The sequence below is a fragment of the Pelodiscus sinensis genome, chromosome 3 (genome assembly GCF_052426305.1).
Source record: "Pelodiscus sinensis isolate ZL-2025 chromosome 3, ASM5242630v1, whole genome shotgun sequence".
NCBI lineage: Eukaryota > Metazoa > Chordata > Testudines > Trionychidae > Pelodiscus > Pelodiscus sinensis.
The window spans coordinates 144,847,835-144,861,987 of record NC_143054.1 but is presented as its reverse complement, the minus strand read 5'-3'; the positions used below and the strand labels follow the sequence as shown (position 1 = coordinate 144,861,987).

General features: G+C 46.9%; 1 protein-coding gene across 1 annotated transcript in view; it reads right to left on the bottom strand.

Moving 5' to 3' along the window:
- Positions 1-14,153, bottom strand: part of DNAH8 (dynein axonemal heavy chain 8) — a 611,430-nt gene that overhangs the window by 215,176 nt on the left and 382,101 nt on the right. The window contains exon 48 of the mRNA XM_025186355.3: positions 13,673-13,807. Within this exon, the coding sequence (XP_025042140.3) occupies positions 13,673-13,807 (135 nt within the window). The remainder of the gene's footprint in view (positions 1-13,672; positions 13,808-14,153) is intronic.

Below are 14,153 nucleotides of genomic sequence, written 5' to 3'. Positions count from 1 at the left end.
ACAAAACCGGTCCTAGAACCGAACTTTGGGGCACTCCGCTAGAAACCGACCGCCATCCTGACATCGAGCCATTGATCACTACCCGCTGGGCCCGGCCTTCTAGCCATCTTTCTATCCATCTTACCATCCATTTATCCAATCCACAATCCCTTAACTTGCTGGCAAGAATATTGTGGGAGACCGTATCAAAAGCCTTGCTAAAGTCAAGGTATATAACATCCACTGACTTCCCCATGTCCACCGAGCCAGTTACCTCATCATAGAAGCTAATCAGATTGGTCAGGCACGACTTGCCCTTTGTGAATCCATGCTGACTAATCACTTTCCTCATGATTGGATTCCTTAAGGATCCCTTCCATGATTTTTCCAGGAACCGAGGTAAGACTGACCGGCCTATAGTTCCCTGGATCATCCTTCTTCCCTTTTTTGAAGATGGGCACTACATTTGCCTTTTTCCAGTCACCCGGGATTTCTCCCGATCTCCACGACTTTTCAAAGATAATAGCCAAAGGCTCCACAATGACATTTGCCAACTCCCTCAGTACCCTCGGATGCACTAAGTCTGGACCCATGGATTTATGTTCGTTTAGCTTTTCTAAATAGTTCCTAACCTGTTCTTTACCCACCACGGGCTGTCCATCTTCATCCCTTCTTGCGTCACTAGGCGCAGAAGTCCAGGAGCCGACCTTGTCCGTGAATACAGAGGCAAAGAAAGCATTGAGTACTTCAGCTTTCCCCACATCATCTGTCACTAGGTTACCTCCTTCATCCATTAGGGGCCGCACACCCTCTCTGATCACCTTCTTCTTGTTAACATGCCTGTAGAAACCTTTCTTGTTATCCTTCACATCCTTAGCCAGTCGCAATTCCATTTGCGCTTTCACCTTCCTGATAACCCCCCGGCATTCTCGAGCTATACCTTTAAACTCCTCCCTGGTCATTTGTCCAAGTTTCCACTCTTTGTAAGCTTCCTTTTTGTGCTTAAGTTCACCAAGGATTTCCCCTGTAAGCCAGTCCAGTCTCCTACCATGTTTGCCTCTCTTGCTACGCGTCGGGATGGTTTCTTTCTGTGCCTTCAATAAGGCTTCTTTAAAATACTGCCAGCTGTCCTGGACTCCTTTCCCCTTCATGTTAACATCCCAGGGGATTCTGCCATCAGATCTCGGAGGGAGTCAAAATCTGCTTTTTTGAAGTCCAAGCTGTGTATTTTCCTACTCTCTTTTCTTCCTTTGGTCAGGATCCTGAAATCTACCATCTCATGATCACTGCTTCCCAGGTTGTCACCCACCTCCACTTCCCCTATTAGTTCCTCCCTGTTTGTGAGCAGAAGGTCAAGCTGCGCACGGCCCCTGGTCGGATCCTTCAGCATCTGTGTCAAGAAGTTATCCCCAACATTCTCCAAAAACTTCCTGGATTGCCTGTGTACTGCCGTATAGGTTTCCCAGCAGATGTCAGGGTGATTAAAGTCCCCCACGAGAACCAGGTCCTGCGATCTGGAAGCTTCGCTCAGTTGTCCAAAGAAAGCCTCATCTACCTCATCCACCTGATTCGGTGGCCTGTAGCAAACACCAACCACAACATCAATGCTGTTGTTTGCTCCTTTAAACTTAACCCATAGACTCTCAACAGGTTTTTCTCCCTCTTTACACTGGAGTTCAGAGCAATCGTAGTGCTCTCTTACATATAGTGCAACTCCTCCTCCTTTTCTCCCCTGCCTGTTGTTCCTGAACAGTCTATACCCTTCCATGACAGCGCTCCAGTCATGCGAGTCATCCCACCAAGTCTCTGTTATCCCAATTAAATCATATTTCTTGGTCTGGGCCAGGGCCTCCAGTTCTTCCTGTTTGTTGCCCAGGTTTCTCGCATTAGTGTACAAACACTTCAGGTAACCAGTTGATCGTCCTATCTTCTCCATTCGAAACATGGGTCCTCCTTTCTTGCCCCTTCCTCTCTGCATTTCTTCCTGGTATCGGACTTTCCCACTCCCCTCAGGGTTTTGGTCACCGTCCCCCGACGAACCTAGTTTAAAGCCCTCCTCACTAGGTTTGCAAGCCTGCCCGCGAAGATGCTCCTTCCTCTCTTCGTTAGGTGGATCCCATCTCTTCCTAACAATCCTTGCGCCCGGAACAGAGTCCCATGGTCGAAGAAACCAAAGCCCTCTCTGCGACACCATCTGCGCAACCACGCATTTACGTCCTCAATTCGACGATCCCTGCCCAGTCCTTTCCCTTCAACAGGGAGGATGGAGGAGAATACCACTTGCGCTCCAAATTCTTGGATCCTACTTCCTAGCGCTACATAATCCGCAGTAACACGCTCAAGATCATTCTTGGCCGTATCATTAGTTCCCACGTGGAGAAGCAGGAAGGGGTAGTGATCCGAAGGTTTGATCAGCTTGGTAAGCCTCTCAGTGACATCCTGAATGCGAGCTCCTGGTAAGCAGCACACCTCTCGAGATTCCAGGTCCAGACGGCAGAGGGATGGCTCAGTCCCTCTTAGAAGGGAGTCCCCGTCCACCACCACCCGTCGTTTCCTTTTGGGCGTGGTGGCTGTGGAACCCCCATCTGTAGGACTACGCATTCCATGCTTTCCAGAAGATGGTGTTCCCTTCTGGTTTCTTCCTTGTGAGGTCCCTTCCAGAGCTTTCAGCACTGCAGAGCCTGTGGAGAGAGCTTGAAAGCGATTGCTTACCTCTATAGCATCGGGGGATTCCCGTGTTGGCCTTTTTCCCCTTCTAGAAGTTACATGCTGCCAGTTCTCTTCTTGGTCACATACTGCCCTCTCTGGCTCTTCTGCCTGCCGTGCTTGAAGGATTAAAGGTGATCACATGGTTGTGGAAGCAGGCTCTTTGCTGGCCAGGCCTCTCGCGCGTATTGCCATCCAAGCAAAAGGTCAACTTCCCCTTGATGAAAACCCTTACACTATGTAACTAAGGGTATGTCTACACTACCCCGCTAGTTCAAACTAGGGGGGTAATGTATGCATACCGAACTTGCTAATGAAGCCCGGGATTTGAATTTCCCGGGCTTCATTAGCATAAAGCCGGCTCCACCATTTTTAAAAGCCGGCTAGTGCGAACCCTGTGCCGTGCGGCTACACGCGGCACAGGTTAGATAGTTCGAACTACGTAGCCATTCCGATCTATCTGTACGCCTCATTCCACAAGACAGTTTCCATTCAGTGTGGACGCTATCTTTCGAAAAAGCAGATCACTTTTTTGATGTACTTTTGCTGTGTGGATGCCCTTTTTTGGAAGAAGTTTTTCCAGAAGATCTCAAGGGTATGTCTACACTGCAAAGTTAATTCGAAATAACAGCCATTATTTCGAATTAACTTTAATAGCGTCTATACATGTAAACCGCTATTTCAAAATTAATTTGAAATAGCGGCGAGCTTAATTCAAATTTGGTAAACCTCATTCTATGAGGGGTAATGCCAAATTCAAAATAGCTATTTTGAATTAAGTGCTGTTTAGACACTTAATTTGAAATAGGGGACATCCAGCCCTCCGAGGGAGCCCTGGTGGCCACTCTGGGCACAACCAGGAAAACTTACTCTCCTCTCCTCCAGCTCCGGAGCCAGTAAAGGGGTAGACTCTGGCCACAGTGCCTGTACCAGCTCCAAACCTGCCAGCCTAGAGCCAGCAGTAGCCTCCGGGGCCCCTGATCCAGTGGCCCCAAAACATGAGCCAGCAAGCCACTGGCAACCAGTCCTCCACTGCTCCCCAGGAGCAGTCTGCCAGCTCACAGGAGCCTGACAGGGGCTAGAGAAGGCGGGTGCCTTCCTGGTCCAGGGTGGAAATCATGGACTTTATTCAGGTTGCAGGAGGAGAGGGAGGGGTGCCCCCAATGTCCATGATCTCTGCACTAGAAGGATTGACGCAACCATCTATGGCAGAATAGCTGCCAGACTGGCCACCAAAGGCCACATGTGAACCCAGGAGCAGGTTAGCATGAAAGTCAAGTTGCGAGACCCCCAACCCTGAGCCCTGTGCTTCCCCTCCCCATCTTCCCCTTGCTTCCCCCTTCCAACTCCCTCCTCCCAGATTTTCCCCTCCCCTCTCCTACCCTCTTTCTTCCCTTCTCCCACCTCCTTTTCCTAGTCTCCCCAGAGGTTAATCCCCTCTCCCCCAGTTTTGTTCAATAAACCCAGTTTCTATTTTTGAACATATGTGTCTTTTGTTTGACATCAGGAAGGGGGGCTAGGGAGGGGTAAGTGGAAGGACATGAAGGAGGAATGGGGCACGAGCCCCCAGTGGGGAGCACCTGCGTGGCTCTGAGGGCTCCTTGGGGTGGACGCTCTCCCTCAGGGCCTCCTGGATCCTGACAGCCCCCCGATAGACCCTTCGGATGGCAGCCTGCAGTAAGTGCAGCTGGGCTGATGGCAACGACCCCACGAGATGCACCAGCATGCCCAGCATGGCTCCATCTGACCGAGTGCTGTGGTGTCCCGAGTGCGGGCACTCAGGACACTCCAAGACAGGATTGCTTTGCTGTCCCTCATCGAGGTAGAAAAGCAAGCGGAGAACCCTGAGAACTGTCTTTCCAGGGTTGGGGTAGGGTCCCTTTAAGCACGGAGCTCAGTTAGCCTCAGGCAGCAGCCCCACACACTAAGTCCTAACCTGATGCCCTGCTGGCACTGGTTTTGGCCAGCCTTGACTTTGGTTCAGGGTCCACTCAGTATGGACGTGCTATTTCGAAATAGCAGAACGCTATTTTGAAATAATTTTTGTGTATAGATGTGTTATTTCGAATTAGCTTAATTTGAATTAACTATTTCGAATTAAAGTTAACTCGAATTAATGCTGTAGTGTAGACATACCCTTCCGGAAAAGCTTCTTCGGAAAGAAGCCTGCAGTCTAGACATAGCCTAAGTATCTTGGAAATGACATAGGGTGCTGCAGAGAGTCCCAAAGGTACAACTCAATATTGGTAGTGGTCCATGCTCAACATGAATCTGAAAACACCTGTGAGTGGAATGTATTGTCACGTGACAGTAGGTGTCTTGGAGGTCAAGGATTGAAAACCAATCCCTCTATTCCAGCACTGGTATGATAGTTGTTAGAGCAAGGGTAGGCAATAAGTGGCCCACCAGTTGGATGCAGTTCACCAAGGTTAGCCTCTGACAGACTACAACACAATATTTACCTGCATGTTTGCAGGTAGAGCTGCTCCCAGTCTGCGCTGCTTTCATCAGCTCCCATTGGCTGGGAATGGTGATCCATGGCCAATGGGAGCTGGGAGGGGTCACACCTGCAGATGTGCAGGTACATAAAGATTCTGGAGGTCTGCTAGGGGCTAATTCTGGCAAAGCAAGCCTGACTTGTGATCCAATTATTGCCCACCTTTGTGTTAAAGTGACAATAATCCAAAATCTTTTTTCCCTTATAAACTTTAGTCTCCTGAAACTGAAGATAAGTCACCAGACAGCCCTAGCAGCAGGAGTAAAACTCTTTCCCTTTGTCTTATGTGGGAACCAACTCCACAGCTCCCAATTGAGGAAGCTACCTCTTGTCATAACAGTAGTTCATGAGAGGTGTCTTCGAGAGCTCAAGAGGATGACTTCTAGAGCACATTTGTTGGTGGTTATAGCTGTCCACTCAGTGTAAAAAAGGCATAAACAAATCTCCAAAGACTTGGATGGCAGTATCAATCATTAGAACTGGTGAGAGGTCTTTGAGACCCTCAACCAAAGACTGAAATGTGTTTAGTAGAGGCACAAGGCATAGACCATTGATGGTGGTTGGTGTTGTTGCTGAATCCTTTGCCTTTGTCATTGTTGTTCGTATGGTCTCTGTTGAGTATAGGATATCTAGAATGCTGGTATGGTTCATACCAATAACACTTTCTCCTGGTAGCTGGGTTATGGATGCTGAGTAAGTAGACTGTGGAATGTGGCTCATGAGTCTTTCATTTTACGAAGGACCTGATTGGTCTTTGCCGCAAAAAGCGTCTCTTCATTGAATGGGGGGGGGGGGGAGGAGGTTCTTCCACTGTTTTCTGTATCTTATAAGGAAATATGAAAGATATAAACCACAATGCCCTCCACATGACAATAGCCATAGCAATATAGTTAGCTGCAGTGTTGGTGGTTTTCAGAGAATTTTGGAGTGCGGTGTAGGTGATAGTATGGCCTTTGGAGACTAATGATTTGAATTGTTATCTCTTTGCCTACAGAATGTTGTTGATTAAATCCATGAACATAGCATAGTTCTTATGCTCATACTAGAAAGGTATGAACTGGATGTGTACATAAAAATTTGGACACCTTAGATGGGACATAATATTTATGATCAATTGAGGCTGGTGTTTGCCAAATTGTTTTTACCACATCCATGATATCAGCTTTGATGGGTAGTGATATCTTTGTTGAGGAGGAAGTTTATAAGATGAGTTAACTCAAGTGGAGTTTCAGACTCCTCCTGGCAGACAATAGTAAGTTAATTGTCTACTTTTTTAAACAGATCCTGGAACAGGGAAAAAATCATCCACTGATTGAGGTGCTGGGGGCAATATGGACTTCTCAAGAGAAGAGGCTGAATTAGTGGATGGAGATGTGGCGAGGGCAGCATCTGCAGGTTGCTGTGATCCTGGGTCCTCCTGAAAGTCTTCCTCTGTTGTACGTACATGTGGAGGCCATTTGGACACTTCCATACAAAGGCCAGTGTGTCTGCTATAATGTCTTCTGTTAGACTCCAATTAGGCCTAGATAAGGTCTGGGGGTCCCATACAAGGGTATGTCTCAGTCATAAGATGATTGAGACCTGGATTGTACAGCCATCGAGTGTATTCTGACATGAGAGAGTAATGAGGCGAGAGTATACCTTTAGTCACATCATCATCATCATCACTGGAAAACTGTGATGGGATCAGAGACAGATACAAGTGAAGTACTGATGGCCTTGGGGAAACACTGGTACCAAAAAGTGGAGATTTTGGCATGGATTAAACACTCAAAATACTGTTGAGCAGAAAGGGACTTGGCACTGATGATATAGGTGCCGGGAGGGCTGGTATTATTTGTGTGGATAGTACTGTAGGCTGTGCAGGTTATTGCTGAAGTTGACTCTATGATACCGTTTCGGGAGTGGTCCTAAGGTGCAAATAAGTACTAGCACCATCTTTAGTGTCATTAGCTCTGGTATTGGGATGGTGGATGCCAGGAGCAGCCGTTTTATGACCAGTGTTGGATGTTCCCAGAGTATAATGGATGCTGAGGCATGATGCTGTCAGAACCAATGATAGTGAACTCACTGGTAACCATTTTTTTGTATGATCTGCTCTTTATAAGGCATGGACGTTTTTTGCTTATGTATGTATGTATGCATTTATTTATTTATTTATTTATTAGCAATTCCTCTTGATTTAAGGTACCAAGGGGGTACCAAGTTTCCTATTTGACTAACTAGATATGTTGGGAATGTGGAGCTCTGTATCAGGCCAGGGATGGTTGTGAAGGAAGAGGAAGTTACTCACCTTGTGCAGTAACAATTGTTCTTCAAGATGTGTGTCCCTATGGGTGTTCCACTGTAGATCTATGTGCACATCTGCACCTCTAATCAGAGATTTTTGGTAGCATTGCACAGGCGAAAGCTTCTCACTTTCTTCTCTACCATGGAGTCCTATATAGAACTCCAAAATAGAGGGGAGGAGAGTGGGTTTAGGAGCACCCATAGGAACACACATCTTCAAGAAGAGGAAGTTACTCACCACTTGTGCATTAACTGACTTTCTTCAAGATGAGCGTCCACAGGGGTGCTCGTACTCCACATCAGGTATCTGTGTGCCCCCCGTCCTGAGGATCAAAGTCTGGAGAGCAGTGTCCCTGGAGCTGGCGCATATTTGGATCCTAAGCCACATGCTCTGAGTATGCTGGCATCATGCATGAGCGAGCCTCCTGCCCTCTGCCCCCCGCCATCAATTCCTTCTCTACCTTGGAAAGAGACTCCTTGAAGAGGCCAAGAACTCCAAATTAGCCAGAAGGAAGGACAGTATTGGAGCACACACAGGGACATTCAAGTCGGTGGCTCAGCCATGGGCAGCTGCATGACATCTTTATGGCTGACCTTGAACAATGTTTCCTCAACTCTCACCCCCTAGCATCCTTACTCTGCTTATGTTACATTGACAACATCTTCATCATATGGAACCACAGGAAAGAAAATTTCACAGGGATCTCAACAACTTCCACCCCACCATCAACCTCAGCCTGGACCAGTCCGCATGAGAGATCCACTTCCTTAATACTACAGTATAATTACATAACGCATTTCCACCACCTTATACCGGAAATCTACCGACCACTACACTTACCTTCATGCCTCTAGATACCACATTTCTCAATCTATTGTTTATAGCCAAGCCCTAAGATACAACCAGATTTGCTCCAGTCCCACAGAGATAAATACCTATATGATCTATATAGAGCATTCTTAAAACTGAAATACCCACTTGAAGAAGTGAAAAATCAAATCGACAGAGCCAGAAGAGTATTCAGACATGAACTACTTCAAAACAGGCCAAGAAAAGAAAACAACAGAACACCACTTGTCATCACCTACAGCCCACAATTTAAACCTCTCCAAAGCATCCAATGCAACAATCTATAGCCTATCCTGGAAAATGACCCCTCACTCTCAGAGGTCTTGGGGGACAGGCCAATCCTCTCCTACACATAACCCTCTAACCGTAGACAAATTCTTTCCAATAACCATGCAGCACCCCTCCATCATACTCATCCAGGAACCCACCCCTGCAATTAGCCCTGATGCCAACTCTGTCCACACATCTACACAAGCGATTTCATCACTGGACCCAACCACATCAGCCACTACATCAGGGGCTCATTTAACTGCACATCCACTAATGTGCTCTATGCCATCAAATGCCAGCAATGCCCCACTGCCATGTATATTGGCCAAACTGGACAGTCTCTATGGGAAAGAATTAATGGACACAAATCAGATATCCAAAAAGGCAACACACAGAAACCTGTGGGAGAACATTTTAAGTTGTCCGGGCATTCATTAATGGATTTCAAAATCATCGTGTTGTTTCAGGCCAATTCCAAAAGCCAAATACACAGGGAAGCCTTGGAACTTAACTTCATTTGCAAGTTTGGGAGCCATCACAAAGGCATGAATAATGATATTACCTGGCTATCACACTACCTTCCACATGCTAATGATTTAACCAACCAAACAATTGGTGCTTAAAAATTTGAACCTTCTCTATCAGCTTCCTGTAACATGACCACCATGAGCTCTGGTATCCTGGAGACCGATCATGTTGGTACCCAGGGAAAGAGTTACTGTACCATCTCTAAAAATGCCTGTGTACAGGAGAGGCACCTCTCAGAACAGGTACAGTTAAGAATGCTGCTAGGTGAGAGTTGGAGGCAGATCAATCTCTAGCATTGAGAAATGCAGAAGCAAGCAGATCGTCTTTTCTTTTCCCAGGGGGAGGGAAATATGAAGGGGGGGGGGAGAGAGAGAGATGCCCCTGACAGAATAAGAAACAAAGTTGGGTTTTTTCTCTCTTCTTTTTAATCCCAAGGGAGTTAAAAAAAGAAAGAAAAGAAAACACTATTAGGGAGAACAAAAGAAACAGAAACAGCTACTAATTATGCTAATGATATACCATTTTGGAAAGGTAGCTGAGTTAGTCTATAAGGGTATGTCTACACTACAAAGTTAATTCGAACTAACAGACCTTAGTTCAAATTAACTTTGATAGACGCTACACTAGAGCTCCGCTAGTTCGAACTTAATTCGAACTAGCGGAGCGCTTAATTCGAACTAGGTAAACCTCATTTTACGAGGACTAACGCCTAGTTTGAATTAGCTAGTTCAAATTAAGGGCTGTGTAGCCACTTAATTCAAACTAGTGGGAGGCTAGCCCTCCCCAGCTTTCCCTGATGGCCACTCTGGGCACCACCAGGGAAACTTGTCTGCCCCCCTCTCGGCCCCGGAGCCCTTAAAGGGGCACGGGATGGCTACGGAGCCCGTGCCAGGTGCAAGCCTGCCAGCACCCAGCCAGCAGACCCTGCACCTGGCACGGCTCGAGCCAGCCACCCGCTGCCACCCAGCCCTCCGCCTCTTCCCGGGACAATGCTGGCGGCTCCCGGGAGCCTGCCCAGGCCCGCAAGAGGCGGGCGCCCGCCTGGTCTAGTGCGGAGATCATGGACCTCATCCACGACCTCCGCACTAGGCACAGGAAAGTGGCCGTCTAGGGCAGGATAGCTGCCAGCCTGGCCACCCAGGAGCAGGTGTGCATGAAAATCAAGGTGGTCCACTGAGACCCCTACCCCACAAACAGAGGCCAGGGACACCATTTCTACCCCCTGGCTAATACCACTCCATGGACCCAACCTCCATGACTTTATCTCACTTCTCTTTAAACTCTGTTCTAGTTCTAGCCTTCACAGCCTCCTGCAGCAAGGAGTTCCACAGGTTGACTATTTGCTTTGTGAAGAAAAACTTTCTGTTATTAGTTTGAAGCCTGCTACCCATTCATTTCATTTGGTGTCCTCTAGTCCTTCTATTATGGGAACTAATGAATAACTTTTCTTTATGCACCCTCTCCCCACCACTCATGCTTTTATAGACCTCTATCATATCCCCCCCCAGTCTCTTCTAAGCTGAAAAGTCCCAGTCTCTTTAGCCTCTCTTCATATGGGACCTGTTCCAAACCCCTGATCATTTTAGTTGCCCTCCCCTCTCTCACCCTTTCTCTTCCCCTCTCCCACCTCCTTTTCCCAGTCTCCCCGAGTTTTCTTCAATAAAGAGAGTTTCTATTTTTGAACACACGTGTCCTTTATTTTGTACATCAGGAAGGGGGGCTAGGGAGGGGTAAGTGGAAGGAGGTGAGGGAGGAATGGGGTACGAGCCCCCGATGGGGAGGACTGGGGTGGCTCTGCGGACTTCTCAGGGTGGAAGCTCTCCTGAAGCCCCTTGATTGACCCCCCCCCCCTCCGGATGGCAGCCTGCGGCAAGCGCAGCCAGGCTGATGGCCGAGTGCTGTGATGTGCCGAATGTGGGCACTCCAAGCAAGGACTGCTTTGCAAGCGGGGCACCCCTGAGAACTCTCTGTCCGGGGCGGAGGTTGGGTCCCTTTAAGCACAGCCCTCAGCTAGCCTGAGGCAGCAGCTCCACGCTCTAAGTCCTAATCTGATGCCCTGCTAGCACTGCTTCCAGCCATCCTTAACCTCAGTTCTGGGTCCACTCAGTGTGGACATGCTAGTTTGAATTAGCAAAACGCTAATTCGAACTAATTTTTTAGTCTAGATGCACTAGTTCGAATTAGCTTAGTTCGAATTAACTAATTCGAATTAAGTTAGTTCGAATTAGCGCTGTAGTGTAGACATACCCCACCTGAAAAAAAACTTAAAAAACAATACATTGTCTTGCAGCACTTTAGGGGACGTCTGCACAGCAATATTATTTCAAAATAACCTAGTCTGTGTCTAGACAGCAGGCAGTTTGTTCAAAATGTCAGCTTGAATACTGTCAAGCTGGAGGACTTCTTACTCTGACTCCTATAACCTTCATTGTACGAGGAATAAGGGAAGTTGGAGGAAGAGTGCTCTATTTCGAAATAAGTGCTGTGTAGACGCTCCCAATTTTGAAATAAGCTATTTTAAAATAAGCTACTCAATCAACATATCACAATTTGTATACTTTATTTCGAGTTAAGCCCTGGTGGGTATGTCTACATTAGTCCCTTAGGGTATGTCTACACTAGCCCCCTAGTTTGAACTAAAGTGATTAATGTAGGCATTCGAACTTGAAAATGAAGCCCAGGATTTAAATATCCTGGGCTTCATTTGCATGTTCCCGGGTCGGCGCCATTTTTAAATCCCCTTAGTTCGAACTGACTGCCCGCAGCTACATGCGGCAGTCAGAAGTTAATCCGAACTAAGTCCTTAGTTCGGATTAACTGTTACTCCTCCTACAATGAGGTATAACAGTTAATCCGAACTAAGGTCTTAGTTTGGATTAACTTCTGATTGCTGCGTGTAGCCGTGGGCAGTCAGTTCAAACTAAGGGGATTTAAAAATGGCGCCGACCCGGGAACATGCAAATGAAGCGCAGGATATTTAAATCTCGGGCTTCATTTGCAAGTTCAAATGCCTACATTAGCCACCCTAGTTTGAACTAGCGGGCTAGTGTAGACATACCCTTCCAGACTAACAAAACATGTAGATGGGATCATGAGCTTTTGTGGGCACAACCCATGAAAACTCATGATCCCATCTACATGTTTTGTTAGTCTCTAAGGGTATGCTCAGCCCCGCACTGCCGCCGTCCGGGAAGCCCAGCGGGGGGCCATCCGGATCCGGGAAGCCCTGCAGGAGAGCTTCCAGGTAGAGGAGGAGGACTGAACTCTCCCTGCATGCCCCACTGGGGCCTTCTTCCACCCTCCCCCCCTTCCCCTTTCCCCTCCCTAAGGGTAGGTCTACACTACCACCCTAGTTCGAACTAGGGTGGTAATGTAGGCAACCGGAGTTGCAAATGAAGCCCGGGATTTGAATTTCCCGGGCTTCATTTGCATCTCGCCGTGCGTCGCCATTTTTAAATGTCCGCGGCAGCATGGACTAGGTAGTTTGGACTAGGCTTCCTAGTGAAACGAGGAGTAACGGTAGTTCAGACTAGGAAGCCTAGTCCGAACTACCTAGTCCGTGCCGCGTGTAGCCACGCGGCACGGAGTCCACACTAGCGGACATTTAAAAATGGCGGCGCCCGGTGAGATGCAAATGAAGCCCGGGAAATGCAAATCCCAGGCTTCATTTGCAACTCCGGTTGCCTACATTACCACCCTAGTTCGAACTAGGGTGGTAGTGTAGACCTACCCTGAGGTGCTGCTATACTATTCATTGTTTTTTATGTTCTCTCCGTGTAAAGTGAAAGGCAGTTGAGAAGGAAGTGAGAGGCTTTCCAGCCAGGCAGTGCTAGAGACAGTGCTAGATGGCTTTGGGGCACATCAGAAAGAGAGAGAGCGCACGCACAGGCTCAGTGGACATTGCTACCAAAAATCTCCGATTAGTGGTGCAGGGGCTCACCTACACCTACAGTGGAGCTCCTATAGGGATGCTACTTGAAGAGCAACTAAGGATTCTGGGTCATGAATGCGATACTTCAACAACCAACAGCACATGAGGCAGGCACCAGACATGTACAGCTCATATGGGCACTTCTTTAAAATTCTCTGGGTGCAGGTGTAGTGATGCGCCAACAGGCAGAATTGAACACCAACAGAGATATCTCTCAGAGAAGAACATCATTTTAACTAGATGCACACCAACTTTTGAATATGCCTACTTATGTATATTTTAGATGGGTACCTATGTACACAAGTTTGGACCACACAAAAGACTGACTACAAAAAGCAATCTACTTAAGTGAGCGCTCAAGATAATCTGTTCATTTTTACCATGCTCATCACTCAGTGCATACTTACTTTAGTAAAGAAAATAACATTCTTCCCATGCACAGCACGTTTTCAGATTTGATAATCACATTCTGCTCATTGAGCTGCATGCTAGTCTATATTTTAAAAATTTAGTTTAAAAGTATGTAAGGTTTTTTTTTAAAGCATATAAAACTATAAACTGTGAAAAACATTTAGGACATTCAATCATACACTGCAGAAATCTTAAACTGATAGGTTCTCACCAGTTTAGAGAGGTTCATATCCCTTAGGCCTCTCATAACAGTACTCAGTTCACTGTCATCTGGTCTGGCCCTCTTTTGAGCTCCAAGAGTCCTTAAAACTGAAAGGATATTTCTCAGACCAAAGTCATAATGAACCTAAAAAAGGAAATAATAGCATTCGTATCAATAATTGGAAGTCTCCAGATATATTTCAATAGATCTATACTCAGAGTTGTGTGTTAAGCTATGCAGGCCTGGGCCTATTACAAAATTAGTCAAACCAGTGTTACCTGTCTCAGGGTGCATCTTCACTGCATACTTACCTCAAAATAAAGCACTATTCCAAAATGTCCCTTAACTCTTGTGGAATGAGGTTTACAGGGACATCAGAATAGTGAGCCCATTATATTTTGAAATAATGGGTGTACTCAAAAGACACAGAATAGCTATTTTGGGATACTTCTGGTATCCTGAAATTGCTCTGCAATGTAGATATAGCGTC